We start from the raw sequence: 22,302 nt of genomic DNA, 5'->3' as shown, positions 1-22,302 counted from the left end.
AAGGGAATGCGATATGGATGAACTGGTCAGGCAAATTTGCGTACGCTTTTCCCCCAGCGCCTCTCATTCCGCTGATGGCAAGAAAGCTAAAGCAACACTCGATGACTCTCATCCTGGTTGCTCCAACATGGGCACGCCAACCATGGTACACCACGTTTCTAGAACTTTCCGTGGTGCCGCATCAAAGGCTGCATCTCACATCCCGGCTCTTGACGCAGAACCATGGCGACATTCAGCATCCAGATCCGCGACAGCTCAATCTGGCGATCTGGCTCCTGAAGTCTTAGAATTTGGCTACCTCAACCTGCCTCCAGAATGCATGGACATCATCCGGGAGGCACGTAAGCCCACTACCCGAGCTTGCTATGCAGCTAAATGGAAGCGGTTTGTCATATACTGTACAGACAACAATATCAACCCGCTAGATGCATCCATTCCTAACATCATCTGCTATTTGTTACATCTTTACAAATGCAATCTAGCGTACGCTTCCATTCGGATACATTTATCCGCCATAGCGGCTTATCTCCAGAATAGGCAACACCTCTCCGTTTTCAGGGTGCCTGCCATTAAAGCCTTCCTAGAAGGACTGAAGCGAGTCATTCCTCCAAGAACACCACCAGCTCCAGTGTGGAACCTCAATGTGGTCCTCACTAGGCTGATGGGCCCACCTTTTAAGCCACTGCACTCCTGCGAGATTCAGTTTCTCACATGGAAAGTGGTTTTCTCATTGCTATCACATCGCTCAGACGTGTAGGTGAGCTGCAGGCGCTCACAATCCAAGAGCCATTCATACAGATACATTCCAAAAGGGTAGTGCTCCGCACTAACCCCAAATTCCTTCCTAAAGTGGTGTCACAGTTTCATATCAACCAAACTATTGACCTGCCTGCATTCTTCCAAAACCCACAAACAGTAGCAGAAAGAATGCTTCATACATTAGACGTTAGAAGGGCGCTAATGTACTACATTGACAGAACACAACCCTTTAGAAAGACACAACAACTTTTTGTTGCCTTCTCAGCACAGCACAAAGGCAACCCCATTTCCAAAGCAGGAATAGCCAGATGGATTGTTAAGTGCATTCAAATCTGTTATCAAAAGGCTAAACGTACTTTAACAATACCCCCAAGGGCGCACTCCACACGCAAATTGGGGGCCTCCATGGCTTTCCTGGGGAACATTCCCTTAGAAGACATTTGTAGAGCAGCCACATGGTCTACACCACACACATTTACCAAACATTACTGTGTAGATGTGCATTCAAAACAGCAAGCAGCTGTAGGACAGGCTGTTCTCAAGACACTTTTTCAAGCTTCTGCAGCTGGCACGGGCAACCGCCGTTAATGGAGGGACTGCTATGTATTCTATGCTACAGATATGAATTTAGCAGCCCACATGCCTCGAACTGAATATGCTACTTACCAGTATGCATCTGTTCTTGGCATGTAGGGCTGCTAACATTCATATCGCCCGCCCTCCTCCCCGGTGCCCGTAGCGGCTGCAGATACTCTCTCTATATTCATCATTAGCATGGACATCCTTTACACTGTTTCACTCCATCTCTGCCACAATGGCTAAAAACAATCTGGGGATGGAGTCGATGCCCATGCGCACTGTAGTCCAGGGGAGGAGCCACCTATCTCGTGATACTTCGAAGACTCTTCCAGGACAACAATGTGCAATCATCCGGACCCAACACTAGGCGGCGATCTATGCATAAGATATGAATGTTAGCAGCCCTACATGCCAAGAACAGATGCATACTGGTAAGTAGCATATTCATTTCTTCCACCAGCTTAGGACTGCAGTGGGTGAACACTGCATGTCTCGTGGGCTGCACACCCACTCTGTGTGGAACACGGTTGCGCAAGTGCTGCCACAGTGCCCGGAGAAGGCACGGACTGTACTCTCCCGTGCGGTTGCAGACGGTAGAGACGCAACGAAGTTCGCCATTCGATGTGGGCTGGATACTGCTGACTCGCAACGGCAGTAGCCTTGAGATGCTACGCCTGGCTGAGGTCCACTAGTTTTTCAGGGGATATCCAATTGACCCTTTTGGACATGCCCATTGATGGCTGTCACCTGTTTGGCAGCAAGCGGACAATGCTATGGAGTGCTTCAAGGACTCAAGTTATGGCCATATCCTTGGGCCTCGCTGCCACCTCTCGCCCCGTCCAGTTCGCCTTTCGCCCCTTTCGTGGCTATGGAAGGGGTGCCCCACCACGTTCCACCCAGGGCCACAGGCCAGCACAAGCTACTGAACCTCTGCGCGGCTGGGGACCCAGCGCCGTGGGTCTATGGGCCAGCTGGCTGGCCAGTCCACCAGTGCCTCCTCTGCATCAGCCTCCAAGCCTTCCTAGTCCGACCTTTCAGGGTCACCACTTGCCAGTGGGAGGCTGGATTTGCCATCTCTTCCCCACCTGGCACAACATCACGCCGGACAAGTGAGTTTTGCAGATAGTCCGAAGGGGCTACTCCCTCCCCTACGAGACTATCCCTCCCTCCATGCCACCAACACTCCATCGCATGTAGGAGGATAACTTGGCCCTTCTCTGTCAGGAAGTTGCGATTCTCTTAGCCAACGAAGCCATTGAGCAACACACTAGGCCAGAAGTAGGTCATTGTCGTTATTTCCACTACTTTCTGGTCCCCAAGATGGACAAAGGCCATCGCCCAATCTTGAGTCTCAAGGACGTCAACCGCTTCTTCCGAAAGGAGAAGGTCAAAATGTTGCCATTAACTCAGGTTTTGTCTGCCCTCAACTCTGGAGACTGGATGGTAGCATTGGACTTTCAGGACGCTTATTTCCACATCCCCGTACTGCCTGCCCACAGGCGGTACCTACGGTTTACTGTAGGTCAAAAGCATTTTCAATTTACCGTGCTCCCCTTTGGCCTTACCAGCGCCCCTTGGGTGTTCACGAAAGTGGTGGATGTGGTCTCAGCTCATCTGCGCAGATCAGGGGTTCCAATCTTCCCCTATCTCGATGACTGTCTGTTGAAGGCGAGCTCGCCCCAGGCTTTCGTTGTGAGAAAGTGGCTCTATATATACTGGAACAATGGGGAGAGCAAGGATAATGTTCACCAGAGTGAACAGGGAGTACTCCTGTAGCCCTGAATACTAATATAGAAAAACAAATGAAGGAGTACCACCAGTGAGAATTCACCAGTTGCTGTAGGGGTGCACGGTTTCTTTCGAAAAAAGGGGAAAAATCTCCTTTTATTAGAAACCCCTCACTCATCACCTAGTGATGACATGCTTCATCATCGGGGTCCACCCTAATGACCTAGCGTCATCAGGGTGTGCTTCAACACCTGATTGCAGTGGAGCAGGTTGTGAGTGATGGTGCGTGAACAAAAGGGTAAGTGTGCTAAAAATTGTCCTGGTTTTAACTTAGAAAAATAAAGACTTTTTATTGGTAAGTAACTGGACAATGTTAAAATCGTGGCGAGATAAAGTGAGGGCAGTGATGAGCCCGTGTATCTCTTTTATGTGTTGGGTCTACATGTTTCAACCTTGGTGGTTGTGTTGAACCAGGTTTTCATCAGGACCTAAAACCAAAATGGTGGATGGTCTGCGTCCCCTAAAAGACGCACCCGATCCTACCATATGGAACCACTGGATGGCAAAAAATGTGCCCGTGGTATATGCTCGCTCCACAGTGGGTGAGCTGTAAAAATCAAAACACCTGTAAAAGAAGTATGGACATTTGTCACATATTGATCGTATTTACAAGCCTGTAACGTAGTGCAGTGCTTCAACGTTGTGTCAGCATGCGGTCTCACCCCGTTACATGGTGAATTCAGTGGTAGCATAATACTGTTAATATTGCCGGTATTCGCGCTTTACTCCAACATACTTCTAGTGGGAGGAGGGAAGTGATAGTGCACAATGCGGGGCGGTGAGTATTAACCGCAACTTGCACACTAAAGAAGTGCTGTGATTGTTTTCTTATTCACAACTTGCACGCAGTACTTTAATTCATCACCGCGTGGTACTGTCTCGCATACTAATTAGTTTGTGCGAGGCTATATCAACTTTTGATCGTGCATGCACTGTCATTGTAAAATTGTACAACATAGGACAAAAAAACGAACATGACACAGACGTTTGACAAACAAAGAAAGTATAACCAAGGCTCACTCTCAGTGGAGTGTTCGTGGACTTCATGGGGCAGGGGAGGTTACCCTCGTGATAAAACGTATTCTGTAAGGGAATAGATTGTAAAGGGGCGTTATTATGAGCGCGAATGGTTTCTGAGCAGCCAAGCCCTGGTTGCGCTCGTGGCGGCGCTCGTTCATGGTAGAACATGCCCTGCATTAAAGATTAAATCTCTTCTTACAGTTTTCGCCGAGGATTGTTACTTGCAACCTACTGCCTGCACCGCCCCGTTAGTAATGGGATGGGTGTAGGCGGAAGTAAATAAACCGAGGATGAAGCCGTGATGGGCGTGGTTAAGCCCCGATCACGTGCTCGGCAGCCCGGCAAACTGAGGCTCTGGGACGGTGGCTCAACATGGTCAAAACGGTGCAACACTAGTGTGTGTTCGAACCGCGGGCATGGAGGATGATTACAAAAAGCGGGCACAACAGTCTGTAATTAATGAAAAGCGGACTGATAATATTGTCCAAAGAAATATATAATAATATGTATAATAAAGGCAAGTGATTGAATAATAATTCCAATTATATCAATCATGAATGGCGAGACCTCAAGATTTTAGCCAGTAGAAGACCTATAGGGGGATGGAATTAAATAGGAGTCTAAAATAAGGACCCCCCAAGATCTTAGCCAGTAGAAGACCTATAGGGAGATGGAATTAAATAGGAGTCTAAAATAAGGACCCCCCATGTGGGAACAGCAGTGAAGTATGGCTTCAGGCTAAGCTCAAAAAAGAGTAAGAATGCCAAGGTTGATCCTGGTTGGAGGGGTGCCTGGCTATGGGAATAGTACATTATGGCAAAGTAGCAGACAGTTCATTTGGGGTTCACAAGTAGGCAGATATTCGCCAGGAAGCAGGTAGGGAAAAGTTAAAGTACAGAGGCCCATGGGATGTTATCATTAAGCCCGGTGATGTGAGTGGAAAGTCTGTAGACCCAACGTTGTTCTTTTTCGTGTAGAATTTTCTGTGAGTTGGGTCCATTAGGGATCTGTTCGATGACGGTCCATCTCATATCGTTTGGGGTGTGATTCACATCCAGGAAATGGTCTGTCAACTTGGTCGCGTTTTTCCTGCAGCGTATTGTGCTGCGATGCTCGCAGATGCGTTGTTTTACCTTTCTGGTCGTCATTCCAATGTAGTTCTTACCGCATGTGCATGTGATCATATACACAACGTTAGTGCTATTGCAATTCGTGTGTTTGCGCTGTTCCCACACTTTACCTTCTTCGAGATTCAATGTTTTCGTATTTTCAGTCAGATGGCAGACGCTACAGTTTCCGCATTTGAAGTGCCCAGTGATCGGCGGCAAGTTCCACAGTTCGGTGATGCTAGGATTAAGATTGCTGGTTTCAATTTTAGGTCTTGTGTTTACCAGGCTATCTTTTAAGCTTGGTGCTTTTCTGTAGGAGAACAGTGGTTTGTCCCATTTGAACATGCCTGTATTGAGTATTTTCCAGTGTTTGTTGATGCTTTTACTCACTTTGTTAGATATGGTATTATACGTTGTGACACAAGTGAGGGGAACTGAATCATCTTGATCCGTCTTTTCTTCCAGTAGGGCATCCCGAGGTTGATTCCTCGCTCTTTTCTGACACTTTTCAATTACTTTGTTCGGATAACCTCGTTGTTTCAATTTGCAGGTGAGATCTTTTGCTTGAAGTTTGTAATCTGTTAATTTGCTACAATTGCGCCGTAATCGCAGATATTGGCCATACGGTAAATTTTCTTTGAGCGGACGGGGATGAAAACTCTCATACCTTAGCAGATTGTTCTTGGCAGTGGGTTTAAAATGGGTTTTAGTTGTCAACTCTTGCCCTTCTTTTTTGATTTCTATGTCCAGGAAGATCATATGTTGTTTGTCAGAAGCATGGGTGAATCTGAGGTGTGGGTCTCGAGTATTGATCCAGGTGGTAAAGTCTCTAAGTGTCTCTTCAGGTCCTTGCCAAATTGCTAAGACGTCGTCGATATAACGACGCCAAAATTTGATATGCTCTCTGTAAGGGTTCTCATCTGTCATGATGTGCCTTACTTCAAAATCATGGACGTATAGTCCGGCTATGCTAGGAGCAAAAACACTGCCCATAGATGTTCCACCAATTTGGAGGTACAGGGAACCCTCATATTCAAAATAGTTTCTTTTGAGTGCGAGCATAGCACACTGCAGGATGAATGTTTTAGGTGTTTGGTGTTCCCAATTGTGATTTTCCAAGATGGTTTGAAGGACATTCAGGGTGGCGTCTTGAGGTATACTCGTATAGAGGCTCTCTATGTCAAAGCTTAGTAGAATGGTTTCATCATCTACTCTTACGTTGTTCAGAAGTGTCAGCAGATTTTTGGTATCTTTCAGGTATGTAGGGGTAGATTGCACAATTGGTTTTAAAAAGTAATCACAGAACCTTGAAAGAGGTTCCAAAAGGGAACCAATTCCGGACACGATGGGTCTCCCTGGGGGGGGAGTTTTTCCTTTGTGCATCTTGGGCACAGTGTAAAAATATGGAATTTTCCCATCCGTTTTGCTGAGGTAGTCAGCTTCCTGTTTGGAGATCCCTCCGGAGGCTTCTGTCGTCTCAACAAGTTCCAGAATTTCAGCTCTCAGTTCTTCAGTCGGATCTTTTGATAAGGGTTGGTAACTCTTGATGTCACTGAGTAACCTTCTGCATTCAGTGTCATAGTCTTGTTTATTCATGACAACCAGGCCGCCGCCCTTGTCAGCAGGTTTTATAATGACAGAGTTGTCATTTTTCAGTCACATTACTGCTTCCCGCTCTTCCCTGCTGTTGTTATCAAATTGTCTGGTTTCCCTCATTTCCTCAATATCTTTGAACACGGCCTGTTCAAATGTATGGATTTCCACAGGGATGGTATGAGGTGGTGGCGTGAATTTTGACTTGATTTTGAGGCCTGTTTCGTTGGGTGTTTCTTCAGTTTCATTGCCTGGATGCTTTTCAAAAAAAGCTTTAAGTTTCAGCTTTCGAAAAAAGTTGGCCAGTTCACAATGGAGTTTGAACTTGTCCAGGCGTGTTGTAGGTACAAAACCAAGACCTTTGTTAAGCACCCTGGTTTCGGTTTCCGTGAGAATCTTTGAGGAGAGATTGGTGACTAGCTCGTCTTGTTGCTTGGTCCCGCCTTGCTCATTCCTGCTCTGCTCCTGGTGTTGTTGCCTACTGGGTCCTCGTCTTCCCACTGTACATTGTTCCCGGTTCTCTTCCGACCCCTTCCGCGCCTGCCTCTGTTCTGAAAAGGAGGGCGGTATTGGCTGGGTGGAAAAAAGTGCGGTTGAAATGGTGGTTGCCATCCATACATGGGGAATGGTTGGTCTGGCATGAATGGTGTGGGGAAAGGAGGTTGGCTGTATTGTGGCCATTGGTGATGTCCTCTAAATCCTCCTCTTTGTCTTTGCCTTTGGTTGCCATTCCCTGAGCCCCCGCTGTTGTTGGAGCTATTGGACGTGTTGCTGGACGCATCTGAGTCTTGATCTTGTCCTGTGGAGGCTTTGTAGTCAGCATCTGAATAGGGGTAAGCCTTAACAAAGGAGAAACGTTTTAGATCCTTCTGGAACTTCTGTACCTTCTGCTGGGTAAGATTGTCCCTGTATTCGTTCATCTCTTTATTGAGATCATCTAGTTTCTTTTTATATCCCGTGATGCTAGTTTTTATCTGTGCTTCAGTCACCTGTATTTCAATCTGGATTTTTTCTGAGAGGCGTAGGGCAGTCTTGAGGATCAACATGATCCAATCGTGGGTGCAGTGCCATGCTATACGTGCCCAGTCTCTTCTGAACTCATGATCATCCAGAAAAATGCGTGGGGCATTGGATACCAGTAGACCTTTGGGTGCCATTTGGTTTGTCACATATTCCTTCAGTATAGTGCCATGAAGGATAGTTCTGATTCTGTTCCGTTTTAATTCTGTCAATTTGTCCCAGTCCGATGTCTGGGATATTGTGCTGCTTATGTTCGCATCTGCAAATGCTGCAAGATTACCCATGATGGAGTCGATTTCATCTGTTGAGTACGTTAAGCCTTGGGTGTCTGCCATGGTCAATAGTCGTGTCTTTTTCTCTCCGTGTAGACAATAGACAGGACAGTGCTGCTAGTTATTACCTCTCACAGCTGTGCGCTGCCAAAACATACAGAAACAATGGGGAGAGCAAGGATAATGTTCACCAGAGTGAACAGGGAGTACTCCTGTAGCCCTGAATACTAATATAGAAAAACAAATGAAGGAGTACCACCAGTGAGAATTCACCAGTTGCTGTAGGGGTGCACGGTTTCTTTCGAAAAAAGGGGAAAAATCTCCTTTTATTAGAAACCCCTCACTCATCACCTAGTGATGACATGCTTCATCATCGGGGTCCACCCTAATGACCTAGCGTCATCAGGGTGTGCTTCAACACCTGATTGCAGTGGAGCAGGTTTTTTGTCCTATGTTGTACAATTTTACAATGACAGTGCATGCACGATCAAAAGTTGATATAGCCTCGCACAAACTAATTAGTATGCGAGACAGTACCACGCGGTGATGAATTAAAGTACTGCGTGCAAGTTGTGAATAAGAAAACAATCACAGCACTTCTTTAGTGTGCAAGTTGCGGTTAATACTCACCGCCCCGCATTGTGCACTATCACTTCCCTCCTCCCACTAGAAGTATGTTGGAGTAAAGCGCGAATACCGGCAATATTAACAGTATTATGCTACCACTGAATTCACCATGTAACGGGGTGAGACCGCATGCTGACACAACGTTGAAGCACTGCACTACGTTACAGGCTTGTAAATACGATCAATATGTGACAAATGTCCATACTTCTTTTACAGGGGTTTTGATTTTTACAGCTCACCCACTGTGGAGCGAGCATATACCACGGGCACATTTTTTGCCATCCAGTGGTTCCATATGGTAGGATCGGGTGCGTCTTTTAGGGGACGCAGACCATCCACCATTTTGGTTTTAGGTCCTGATGAAAACCTGGTTCAACACAACCACCAAGGTTGAAACATGTAGACCCAACACATAAGAGATACACGGGCTCATCACTGCCCTCACTTTATCTCGCCACGATTTTAACATTGTCCAGTTACTTACCAATAAAAAGTCTTTATTTTTCTAAGTTAAAACCAGGACAATTTTTAACACACTTACCCTTTTGTTCACGCACCATCACTCACAACCTGCTCCACTGCAATCAGGTGTTGAAGCACACCCTGATGACGCTAGGTCATTAGGGTGGACCCCGATGATGAAGCATGTCATCACTAGGTGATGAGTGAGGGGTTTCTAATAAAAGGAGATTTTTCCCCTTTTTTCGAAAGAAACCGTGCACCCCTACAGCAACTGGTGAATTCTCACTGGTGGTACTCCTTCATTTGTTTTTCTCTATATATACTGGACCAAAGTAAGGTACAGTGTGTATAGTCCACAATCCCCAGAGGTATAACCGAGGTTAAAGTCGGGTGACCATACTCTCTAAAGTGGTAGCTTGGTCGAGCAGGAAGGCAGTACCAGAGGACAATGTAAAGCATTTTTTTTACACACTGTAAGCAAAATGTTTCACACACTGAAGAACTGAACTCTAGGCCAATTGTTTTTATATCAAAAGATATAGTTGTTTTATTTTAGAACCAACAGGTATCAAAATATACTTTTCTCAATATGTGCACTATCAGGTAATTACTTTGCGGAGAGGCAATAAACTTTGTAAACACAATAGGTACAGTGGTTGCAGTAGGCAACACAATTTAACATTGAACTCAATGGGTTTTTCTACATAAATGCAGCTGATTACTTTATAGATTACTTTTGTAACTCCAGGACTGGATCCTGGATTCAGTCCTGGGGTCTGAGCTGAAAACAGTTTAGTAACAACGTTTGTCATTGCAATGATTTTTAAGGAATAAAAAGGTATTTTAAAAGTTGACAAACTTATCAGTGAAAAACTAGCAATGTTATCCTATGGAAGGAAATTCAAGTCACAGGTAAAGTAGGTTCTCGTTACTTTAGTAATCCAGGACTGGACTCCTAGGTTCAGTACTGGGGTCTCTACCTAAGACAGGTAAGCAATTACGTTTCAGTATTTGGTACGATTTTTAAAGAATATTTGTAATTTTCAAAAGTAGAAAAACAGTCAATGGTTTCCTATGGGAGAAAATTCAGGTTACTAGTAAACATGGTTAGGATTACTTTTGCGGTTCAGTACTGGGCTAAAAGGTACAGTACTGGCTTCTCTCCTGATCACAGATGAGTACTTCGGAATTCGTTATTCAGCTGATTTTAGATAAATATTTTAAAGTTTCAAAACTTCACACTTAAAAGAATTTTCGAGTCAAACCAGTCAATGTTATCCTATGGAAGGAAAGTGAGTTATAGGTTTTCAGGTGAGTACTCGACTGGTGAAGTTAAGGTTCTGGGCATGGACTCAGGGGGTACCCCAGGGTCAGGTAGGTACAGTTAGTACACCCTCAGCGGCACTGGTGCAGAGGTAGTTAGGCCCAATGTTATCCAATGCGAGGCAGGGGGCCTTCGGTTGGGCGCTGTGGGAGCTGAGCTCCTGGTGACTTGCTCAGGGCAAATGGGGAAGTAGATAAGGACAAAGGTTGCACTGCCAGGGGCACTCGGGCGACTGGGGGCAGGGTGCTTTTGAGCCGTCGGGCGCTCAATGTTATTCAATGGAGATCTTTAAAAGGGAACAAAGGCTGCAGGCTCGGTTACGGAGGATCTTCTGGTCCGACCAACACTTCGAGGGGTAAGTTGGGATCTTGGAGGATAGGTAGGCACCCAGGAGTTGGGAACAGGGGGCCGTGGGGCGCCTGGTGCAGGGGTGTCTTTTTTAGGTTGGGAAATCTTACCCCCTGCTGGTCGCAGTTGGAGGGGTCCCTTGTCCTGAGGCTGCAGGCGTTGTCTGGGTCGTCGAGGAGGGTTCTTGGGCACTGGATTCCAGGTTCGAATCGCCGGGGGGACGTCCTCAGGGTCTTGATTCACTCCAGCACAGGCGAGTCTTGGCGGGTGCAGTGTGCGCAGGGTTTGCGGTTACGGGCTGATGCCAGGGCTGGTTACTTGCTTTGAGCAGTACCACTGCTCGTGGGAGACCCAGGTAGTCAGAGTCACAAACGAGTCCGGTCCTCCGGGGTTTTTGAGGTTGCTGACCACTGGAGATGCTGGGGTTTAGCAGGAGCAGGTTCGAGGGTCGACAGGCCGGTAGGCTGGGGCCAAATCAGTTGGTGTCTTCCTCTTTTTAGCAGCTGCACGGCAGGTCTTCTTGTTCCTTGTTCTTCGTTCTTGTTCCGTAATCCGGATCTGAGGAAGGAAGGTTCAGGGTGCCGCTAAATACTGAATTTAGGGGCGTTATAGGTAGGGCAAGGGCAGGGATCAATAGGTCCCTGTCCTGGGGTGGGTACACCTCCTAGTCTACTCCTCTGCGGTGGGAGGGGGGCAGGAGCCTAGCTGTGATTGGGCAGGGCTCCCCATCTTCAAGATGGCCAGAGCCTGGGGTCGTACTTCACCTCGCCTCTCCCACCTGAGGGGTGGGGTTGGCACAGGCTGGCACACCCCCCTTGCTGACGTAGGGTTTCCCGCCAGAGTGGGGGTCAGAACTGGTGGGGGCCAGTTGCTGAGAACAGCAAATGGTCTGGAGAAGCTCACAGAGGCGGCAGGCCTTTGAAGCTTCCCCCTGCCTATCCTGGGGAGGAGACCTAGCACCTCGCCCAGGATGTGCATTGTTGCAGGCCCAGGAGAGCGGGGGCTCTCCACCCAGGGGTCCAGCAACATGTCTGCTGTGTGGCAGCCTAGGCTAGGTTTCAGGGGGAATCTCTAAGATGCCCTCTGGTGCATTTTACCTTAAATCTCACACTAGCATCAGTGTGGGTTTAATGTGCTGAGAGGTTTGATATCAAACTTCTCAGTCTTCAGTGGAGCCATCATGGTGCTGTGGAGTTCGTAATGACAACCTCCCAGCACCATACACTCTAAATGGCAGCACTGCACCTACAGTGCCCAGGAATGGCCCTGGGTACTGTAGGGGCACAGGGCTCATGCACCTGTGCCCCCACCACTGGCATAAAGCACCCAGCTAGAGGGGTGACTGATGTATGCCAGGGCAGTAGATGTGTGGAATGGCCACAGGGATGTGTGCCATGTTGACTGTGTTTAGTTCTGCAGGACACTCAGCCTGCAAAGGCAGTGCGTGTGTTTCTGATAGATACATCTGCCAGTGGATTCCTCACCTTGTGAATATCCCCCTGCGTCAGCAGCATTCGGAAATTCTATTTTGTAGCTTCGCGCTGACGTGGAACGACGTCACAGAGGCACAGCATCGCGCGCGACTCCGCTGACGTCACCGACACCATATAAGGCCCACGCCTGCGTGATGACTTCAGTTCCCTTTTTCTGCGTTATCGACGCTAACGGTTTTCTGGGATCGTACAGTAGCTTTGTAGTAACTTTGTTACTCTGTGGTTATTTTCACTGTATCTTTTTCTTCTATCGAGATGTCTTCGAAGAAGACTGGTTTTAAGGCTTGCGGAGAATGTGGCAAGACTATGTCCATAACTGATCCGCATGAATGCTGCGTCTGGTGCCTGAGCTCCGACCATGACGTCAAGGATTGCCCATCTTGCAAGAAGATGACTCCAAAGTCCAACCTCTGTAGTTTGTCCCTCTCATTCCTTGGTGACAGATCTGTTTTCCTTCCAAATTTCTCCTCTGCTCTGTGCTAAGACCTGTGTGTTAAAACAGTGCACCCCCGGCCACTATTTTGTGTTCACAAGCCAGTGAGGCCAGCCCCCCTGCCTCCTTCCCCCCCCCCATCCCCCCCAGCAACAGGGATATTCTACATCAGAGGGTGCTTCTGTGAGCTGTTTAAACTGTATTGACAGTGGCCAGTGCACTTGGTTTTTTGGCCAGCAGGGGGAGTAAAGTTTTATTCAAACCGTATTGTTAGATTTCGAGTTAGTGAAGCCTTTACCTGCAGAAGTCCAAAGTGTGGATTGAGCCTGTCTGTCTACTAGGAGATTTTGAACAGGAGAAGCAGCTTCCAACTCCCTGGCCAGCAAACATTGTCTGAGGTCGCTGGGACCTTGTATGGTCTGCTAGTGGTTGCACATGTGTACACTGATTGGTGGTTGTATCTGGTGTTTCTATTGGGTTAGGGTTGATGTCCTCATTGGTTGGGTATTTGAGGGTTCTGGGTCTGTGATTCAATCATTGTAGGGTTGGGTTGGGGCTAGGGTTAGGATTTCTATTGGAAGTAGGGACTAGGGCTTCCTATGTTATTGGTTGTTGGAAGTAGGGTGGGACTAGGGCTAGGATTAGACCTTTAATTGGAAGTAGCTATTTAGGGCTTCTGGTGTGATTGGATGTTGGACTAGTTGTGGGACAAATAGTAGGGTTAGGCTTTCTATTGGAAGTAGGGACTAGGGCTACCTGTACCATTGGCTGCTTGGACTTGGGTTGGGACTACTGCTAGGGCTAGGGCCTTTATTGGACGTAGAGATCAGGGTTTTTCAACTGATTGGGTGCTTGGACTAGGGCTAAGATTGGCTGTAAGGTCCTGTTCTCCTATTGGTTCTAGATTTTAGGGCTAGTGTTGTGATTGGATAGTGTTAGTGCTAGGGTTCCCATTGGCCGAAGGGGTCACCTGATTACTAGGGCTATAAAAGGCCAGGGTTAGGGCGTCTCAGCCCGGGCGTGAAGGCTAAGGGCGGAGAGGACAAGGGCAGTTGCCTGTTTGATCCTGTTCGAGACAGGTCGGGACTAGGGACAGAAATGCTGCCCCTTTTCTCATTTAGCAATACCCAGCCCACACCATCCACATCCACAAACAGAGCAACACACTTGCACCAAATGTACACCACGCACAACACTATGCACAGATTAATGTACCAGCCTGCACTACAAACCCAACCAAACCACATCTACCCACCCTACTATCCCAACTATCCCAACTACCACACATATCCACCTTCACCCACCAACAGTACACAACTCTATCCTATACCACTAATCCATACTCATCACTAACACAACGCCAATCAACACCATACATAACTACATCCCACTCAGACACACTCTCCCTGCTGTAATAACACCTAACATACCACCTTTTATCACTAACAAACATATAATGATCCTTCCATCAGTTGTCCAACAAACACCCTCTTCTCCCTTCTACCATAATAACACTAACACACAACACACACACTGCACACCTCCACACTTTGTAACTCTTGCAACAAACCAGTCTAAGATAAACACTCTCACCTCGACTTCATTCCCTCCTACACACAATATACACTCTACTCATAAACACATCACCACCCCCTCTACGTCTCAACCTCCTCTCACAAACAATACTACACAACAAAAACCAGTCAATGAAACATATATCCGCACCCCTTTTCACTACACCTCAAAAGCAAAACATATCACACACACCAGCACAAGATCTTCAGAGCACAACACCTCATAATACTTACCATCACAAAATACATAACATTGACAAATCCCACCATACAAGAAAAAAACCATGGGTGGCACATCCTTCTCTGTTCAAGCAACCAAACTATGGAACTCTTTACCCCCAACATAAGATCCACTGACCACCATCTTATCTTCAGAAAACGACTCAAGATTTGGCTCTTCCCCACATAAGCACCATACGGAAACAGAAATTTACAGCATATCCCTCTTTTTATAAGCATTCGTTTTCACTATAGATATGTACCTATCTTTGTGTATTACTTTATAAAACATGTAAAATAATTATTGTTAAGAGAAAAGAGAAAACAATAAATATTAATATTAATATTAATCAATAAATAAAAAACATATTTGGTCTATATGTACATACTTCCATTGTGCATCTATGTACCTTCCATGCACTTGGATCTGTGTGTCTGTTACTTTTCTCCTGAAAAAGCATATCCAATGCACTACCCTATTTCTCATCCTGTGCTTCTATCAATATATTTAATCTTAATTTACTTACTTCCTTTATGTATCTATATACTTTAAATGTACTTATGGCTCTATATATTTATCACTTTCTTCTAATTTAGCATTTCCAATGAACTAGCCTATTTCTCAGCCTATACTTCGCTCAATATATCTTCTAGCCCAACCTTCTGACTCATCTCAACCTTCTTTCTACTACTCCTTCCAATGCTCTACCCTATCTCTCATCCTATACATCTATCAATATATCCTCTACATCCACTCATTTATCCCAAACCCCACACCACTACTACGATCGCCAAAATAACCCTTTCTAGACTCTCTCCTGCTCTACCCCATCTGACACCTCTTTTTACTACACCGATCCCCTAAAACAAACCTTTTTACTCATCCAAAAGCCTCCTCCTACTCCTAAGACCTAAACAAAAAAGCAAACAATCCTTCACTCTTTATCCCTCCACTATCAATCAAAATTAACAGACTAACATGTTCACTTCTCAAATTCCATATTCAACTATGCTAATATACTGCCCAAATAACTGAATAACATAACTACTACTCAAATTACTTCATATTTATACTATACTAAATTTCAACACTAATCCTTTATGGGTTTCGGAGTGGTGTGCTACTCGCCATAAAAGCGCTTCAACACCCATCAGGGGTGACAATGCTATATGAATGCAAATCTTTCGTTCCCTTTTATCCCTCCACTATCCTTCTCACTCCAAGTAAAATTACCTCATATTTCACCATATTAATTCACCACTAATCCTTTATAGGCTTCCTGAATAGCGTGCGTCAACAAGCGATAAATACATATAAACCTTTGTCCTCCTCTATCCTTCTGCTATCATTCCAAATTTAAATAACTGACTAACCTATCCACCACTTAAAATGTACTTGCATGTTTCACTATACTAATTCAACACTAATCGTCTATGGGTCCCGGAGTAGCGTGCTAACCACCGAAAAATCGCTTTGACGCCTCGTCAGGGGTAGTAAGCGCTATATAAATGCAATTACAATACAATACAATTTTTCTGTTTTGTTTTACACAAAAGGGTAATTAATTGGGCTTTTAAGTCCAATGTATTTTATAATGCTAAATATATCTGTTGATATTATAAAAGTGCTGATAAATGTATCTTTTTATAAATTTCAAAAAAGATTTTTTTTTTAATCTTCTGCTATCCTGCACACACACTGGAATATTTAAATATGTAGTTTTTATCAATTGAAAGAAGATACCCAGATGGAAAATGTACTTTTAAGTACATTTACTCATCCTAGGGCGAGTTGCTTCTGTAAATTGAGTGATTCATAGTTTTGCGATCAGAAAATAAGTGAATATATATATATATATATAATATTTTTTTATTTTTTTTCACAGGCCAGACAAAGTATAGGGCAGCCTTCAAATCTCTACTCTGGGCAAGTGCAACAGCCAACGCAGACCAACTTCTACAATACTGCTCAGTCCCCCAGTGCTCTTCAGCAGGTAAGCACAACAGGCTTGCTCTGTTCTACATGGTTAAGCGGTCCGTATTTCTCACAGTGGTGGGTTACCTAAATTTGAAAACGATTACTTGTTTAAAATTATGTAGTGTGTTGCACTGGCGTTTTAATCATTACCTAATGTTTTGCTTCTCACATTTCCATCTTTTGAAACTAACACATAGAGTGTAAAGATTACCTTGAATATATTTCACATTCAGTGTGATAAAAAGCCAGAACCTGCTTCTGGAGTTCTCCTTAGAAATGTAGGGTGACACATGAGCAGTAGCTAGCCCACAAGAACAGTGCACTAGCAAGCGACAGTCGAACAACCTATGTATCTTCTATTGTCACTTTGTAGAAAGGATCGCAGTTTTCTGGGTCTTTTCTGTGACCAAGCTCAAAAAGATAGAAAGGTCTGCTTTTGCAGCCTGTATGTTTGTAGATCACAAGCTGAGCACTTGACTGCTAGATCTTATTGATTTTGAAACATTTTATGTCTGGTGTTAGTTGTTCTGATCAGATGTGTTCACCATCAGCAGCAGCACTGCTTTTCTATCCTACAGTTGCTCTCAGTAATACTAGTGCTAGGGTGTGACCATTGTTGCTAGGACTGTTATGCTTTCTGTGTAGCTCTCATCTTTGACCACCTTTAAAGCCTTCACCTGCTATTTGTGTCATTACTGGAGGCAGTCCAGCTATCAGGTGGTAACCGATAAGTGTTTTCATTTAAAAAAAGCAAGAACTTTAATAAACTTGCAGTGAGAAAATACACCATGAAAACACCTAAATATTTTCCACCAATTCTTTAGTGGAGATACCTGAGCCAGGTGAGAACTGGTCCAGAACTGACACCTGCTCCTGAAAGAAAATGGCTCTCCCAGTCTATGCCTGCTGAGTTTGTGTGCCTGCAAACTGGCCGAACGGATACTGAAACAGCATTGCCAAGTACTGGCCAATCCTGCAAGAATGGAGTTCAGGGTCTGTTCTTCAATCCCTATCAAAAGGTAAAATTGTGATACCTATTATAGTGTTTGCAGAGTATTAGTAGCATGGAAACAAGCTTCTTATATTGTGGTCACCCCACCATTGAATACTTCTTTCTGCTATCTAGCCCAATTGATTATGTTGCTTTCTGAATCTGTCAAAAAGTTGCATGAATGTGGCCGTTGGGGGGAGCTACGGCTGAAGTATGCTTGTGTCTTAGTCTTCATGCATATTGAGTGTGTGAGTAACAGAGCCCATGCCTTCAGTCAATCCTCACACCTTTCTTATTTTCAGTACACATTTCTGAAATTCTGATATGGATTAAACCAGTGAGAACGTCTGCACCTACAGTTGGCAGAATCAACTGATTTGCAGGGGCTTGATACACATTAGGGAATATTCTGCTCTGCATTAGTTAAAAAATAAATGTCACAAAATTAGAAGTAATGGTCCTTTTTAAATGTCCGTTAGTTGGTGTCACATGGCAATTGGGAAATGTTAAAGTTAGAGATGTTAATCGGATACATGTTTTTGGAATAAGTCTTACAAAGCATTTTAACCCCTCCCCTGCTGATGATGGAACCGCTCCGTCATCAGCCTCGGTCGCGCTGTGCTGATGACGGAGCAGTTCCGTCATGGCCCGCACGACACGCCTGCGAGGCGCGGATTCCGCGCCTGCGCTGAGCGTTCTATTGAGCGGGGCGGGCCATGACGGAACCGCTCCATCATAAGCACAGCGCAACCAACGCTGGTGACGGAGCGGTTCCGTCACCAGCATGCGCCCGCCGCTCTTCCGCCCCGCCCCCTTAGCACTGCAGCGGAATAGCCGCCGCAGTGAAGGGGTTAACAGAAATCACCACCTTTAAAATGTCTCTAGCTGGACAATATCCAGTCTGGCTGGCGTTTAAAGCTTTTAAATTTCTTTAGATCGAATAGGTTTAATTCCCCCTAAAAACATTTGAAAGACAAAAGTAATGGCGGTCAAATGTGTTCCATGTAAGAAAAAACCAAAATACAAATCCATAGAAGGTAGAATATAGCAAATGTTAATGGCTTGTCTATTCAGTTTAGCAATTTGAAACCGATTGAGCAATCTATATGAAACAGTACTGGGAGCTTATGAGAAGACTTGGTATCAAGTAAAGAAAGCAAAAGAAGGAACATTGAGGCTGGCAGTAAGTGATAAATAAAGGGCTGATGTTAAATTACGATAGTCTATTAATGAGATTTATAATTGTGTTCTAGTAGAACTGGAATGTACGTAAAGGTTTCAAATTGCACAGATAAAACGGATTCGGAAAAAACGTTGAGAGGTCTCAAATAGTCTGAAGTCGTTCTAAGGATGTGCTGTCCCATTTCTTCAAATATACAGCTCCTTCTTGCAGTATATTTGGTATTTAATACGTCAAAGACTAAGCTACTCTTCTTTTTTGTTAAATCATACCCCGTTCCGCCACAGGCGTGTGCGCCCACTTTGTGCATCCGCAGGGCACTTTGGTATTCCAGAAAGGGCTGCAGACGCTTGTGCGGCCCCTTCTGTAGTACTGATGGCGCTGGTGCACATAAGGCGCCAGCTTTCTTGGTTGCCGCCTGCACTTTGAAAACACAGAGTGGCTTCAAAGCAGCTGCTTCGTTTTTCACATGAATGCACTGCCCCCAGGGCAGCGGATTCATCATTATACGGTGCATTTTCCTTCATTGCGTTGGGCGCACCTTTTAAAAGGTGCGCCAGAGCAATGAAGGAAAATGCACTGCATGTATAGTGCAGACCCTGGTGTGTTTTTTCCTAACTTGTGCTCTGGAACACGGTCATTAGAAGTGAACGTGCTGCATTCAGAGTGCATTTTCTAATTGTGCAGCACCTTAATGCAAGATGTTGAGCAGGTTTTCTTTACTCAGCTCTCTTACAGCTGCAGTGGAGATGACTTTGGAAGATTTCTAGACCATATTGTGAACTCAAGAATGCCTCTAGATTTTGTAGTCTCTCCTACGTTGTCTTCAGTTGCTTAAAGATTTTCATGTATTTTAAATGTTTTAAAGCTTCTATTTATTTAAAGTATATAAAGTCCTGTATATTTCATTGTTATGATTGTAATGTGATGTTTTGTAAAACTTTACGAAGGTCTGTCTCAAAACTAAATAAAGTTAACAACTTTGTTTATGACAGACCAGTCTTTCCTTTCCTCCCTTGGCATTGGATCATGAGGGAAATTGTCAAACACTGAAATGGAATGTAGTTGCAGAGATACTGTTTGTAAAACTGAAAATGAGTCTGAACCCCAAGTAATATTGTCATTGCCTGTGGCCTGCCAATCCAATATGAACATGTGTATGTTCTTGCTCAGATGGCAGTACCTTTGCAAGGATCTCAGCTATCCCTTGCTAATTTTGGATCAACGGGTGGGCAACCTCTCATCGCTTTGCCACAGTCCCTTCAACCTTCGCCCCAAGCTCAGCATCAGAATTTGACACGCAACGTCCAAGCAAGCCAGAACTATCGCGGAATGATTTCCACCGGCTCCCAGCATGGCCTGATGCCTCCAGCTGGCAAGGTAATGTGTAGATTCATCCTAAGTACATATAATTGTGTTCCAGTGGAATTTGTGATGTACATAGTCTCCATTAGCATGACTTAATGTGCGGCTCCCCCTACTATGATCCATTATTATTTTTTTAAGCTTGGGTGGGGGCGCACAATTATAAAGTCCAAAAAGAGCAAAATATTTTTTGTAATTACTTTCTTTTCTGCTGATCAACTGTTTTTATACAATGAAATCAATGTACTTCTGCAACTAATAAACTTTTTGTACAAATAAAGAAAGGACTTACAAAAAATATTTTGCTCTTTTTGGACTTTATAATTGTGCGCCCCCACCCAAGCTTAAAAAAGTACTATTTGATCTGGATTCACAGTGACGCCACTCAGCAGGGGTAGCGGCACATACATCGACACGCTTTTGGAACTGGGATTAGGGCGCGGCACCTCTTGGGTCCGCTGCTGCTTTTCTCATTTATGATGCATTATTATGTTGCCAATCAGATACAGCTTTTGCACCTTAGAGACTTCCTCACATAGTTAATATTTGCATCATACAGTGAGGTCCTACCTGTGTTTTGCAGTGTCATCTGTTGTACTAGAGTGATATGTAAGCTGAAGTAACAAATTCACTCGTGCCATGTCCAAATTGTAAAGTGGATTATGTGGTGTGATTGTGAGACCTCACCATGTACAAATGTTGCAGTCTCTATCAGGTCCAGTTAGCTTCATTAATAAAAGCCTTGGATCAGTCCTGGTCAACTGTAGCGCAGAGCAGTCAGGATTAGTCAAAGGAACAAGTGTAAAGCATTTAGAAGTACTAAAACAGTCAATAGGTAACAAACTCAACACAATAAAAATCTGATACCAATTTATAAAAATAGGTTGTATTATCTTTAAATAGAAACCAAAATGACAAATCTATCGAGGGAAACTGGACTTATGATTTTTCAAAGGTAAGTAAATGTTCGAGGCATGTGGGCTGCTAAATTCATATCTGTAGCATAGATCGCCGCCTAGTGTTGGGTCCGGATGATTACACATTGTTGTCCTGGAAGAGTCTTCGAAGTATCACGAGATAGGTGGCTCCTCCCCTGGACTACAGTGCGCATGGGCATCGACTCCATCCCCAGATTGTTTTTTTCCGCCATTGGGTTCGGATGTGATTTTGACGTCTCCTGTTCGGAATCGTGATAGAACTTTTTCAAGGCCAAAAGGCCTTCTTTGTACCGTCGGTATTGTTCGCGTTCGGTCCCGTCTATCTTCCAGCTCGTAGAGTCGGATATCCGGGGGGTCGTGAGACGCTTCGGTGATCGGGGCCTAGTCGACGCAGCAAGACTTCGACGGCATGGAGCGGAGTCCATTCAAGAAATGTCCCGTGTGTGGATCCAAGTACCCACACATCGACGTCCAGCCTGTGTGCAACAAGTGCCTGTCGCCGGACCACGACGAGGCCAACTGTATGGCCTGTTCCAGATTTCGATCGAAGAAGACGATCAAGCTTCGGCGCGTGGCGCGCCTTGAGGCCCAGCGATCGGCTCCGGCACCGGTGGACATCTTTGACGACCCCGCGGAAGACGAGCAAGTGCGTCACCTGCAGATTTCCCCTACCCCGGTGGAGGTCGAGTCCGACGACAGAGCGGACGTCCACAGTCCCGACATTGAGGAAATCGTCGAGAAGGTAGGGGACGACGACGAAGCATATGGGGCCATGGAAGATAGCTCGGAGGATGAGCTATGCCCCGTTCGTACTCTTACAAAGGCTGAGGTCACGGGATCGCCACACGGCCTTACCCAAGACCTTACACTGCGATCCACGGCCCCGCCTTCCGGCCTGGCTACGGACACCTCCGCGGAGCCGCCATTACCGAAATCGAAACCGAAACCCCCGGTATCGATGAAAACAAAGATGGCCGACACGCCATCGAAACCGAAGACGTCGGCTCCGGTGCCGACGCCGTCGTCTTCGGGGGCCTCCCAACAGACGCAAGCTGCCGACCAGGCAAAGGTGCCGAAGGTGGTTAAGGAGCCAAGCTCGAAGAAGCCCGTCGAGCCGGTGTCCACCAAGGTAGACAAGCCGACGCCCAAGAAGACTGTCGAGCCTACATCGGGTCAGTCTGTCGCGCCGAAGACCAGGGGGCCCGTTGAGGCGAAGTCGGTGAAGGGCGC

The 22,302-nt window shown here is 45.5% G+C and overlaps 1 protein-coding gene across 3 annotated transcripts in view; it reads left to right on the top strand.

The window, feature by feature from the left end:
- Positions 1-22,302, top strand: part of PRRC2C (proline rich coiled-coil 2C) — a 1,522,187-nt gene that overhangs the window by 1,334,474 nt on the left and 165,411 nt on the right. For all 3 annotated transcript variants that reach the window (XM_078642844.1, XM_078642853.1, XM_078642862.1), the window contains 3 exons: positions 16,507-16,614; positions 17,423-17,617; positions 19,943-20,149. In XM_078642844.1, coding sequence (XP_078498970.1) covers positions 16,507-16,614; positions 17,423-17,617; positions 19,943-20,149 — 510 coding nt within the window. The remainder of the gene's footprint in view (positions 1-16,506; positions 16,615-17,422; positions 17,618-19,942; positions 20,150-22,302) is intronic.

Source organism: Lissotriton helveticus, chromosome 1_1, assembly GCF_964261635.1.
Source record: "Lissotriton helveticus chromosome 1_1, aLisHel1.1, whole genome shotgun sequence".
Taxonomy (NCBI): Eukaryota; Metazoa; Chordata; class Amphibia; order Caudata; family Salamandridae; genus Lissotriton; species Lissotriton helveticus.
The sequence above is the reverse complement of the archived record's forward strand: the minus strand, read 5'-3'. Positions and strand labels throughout refer to the sequence as shown.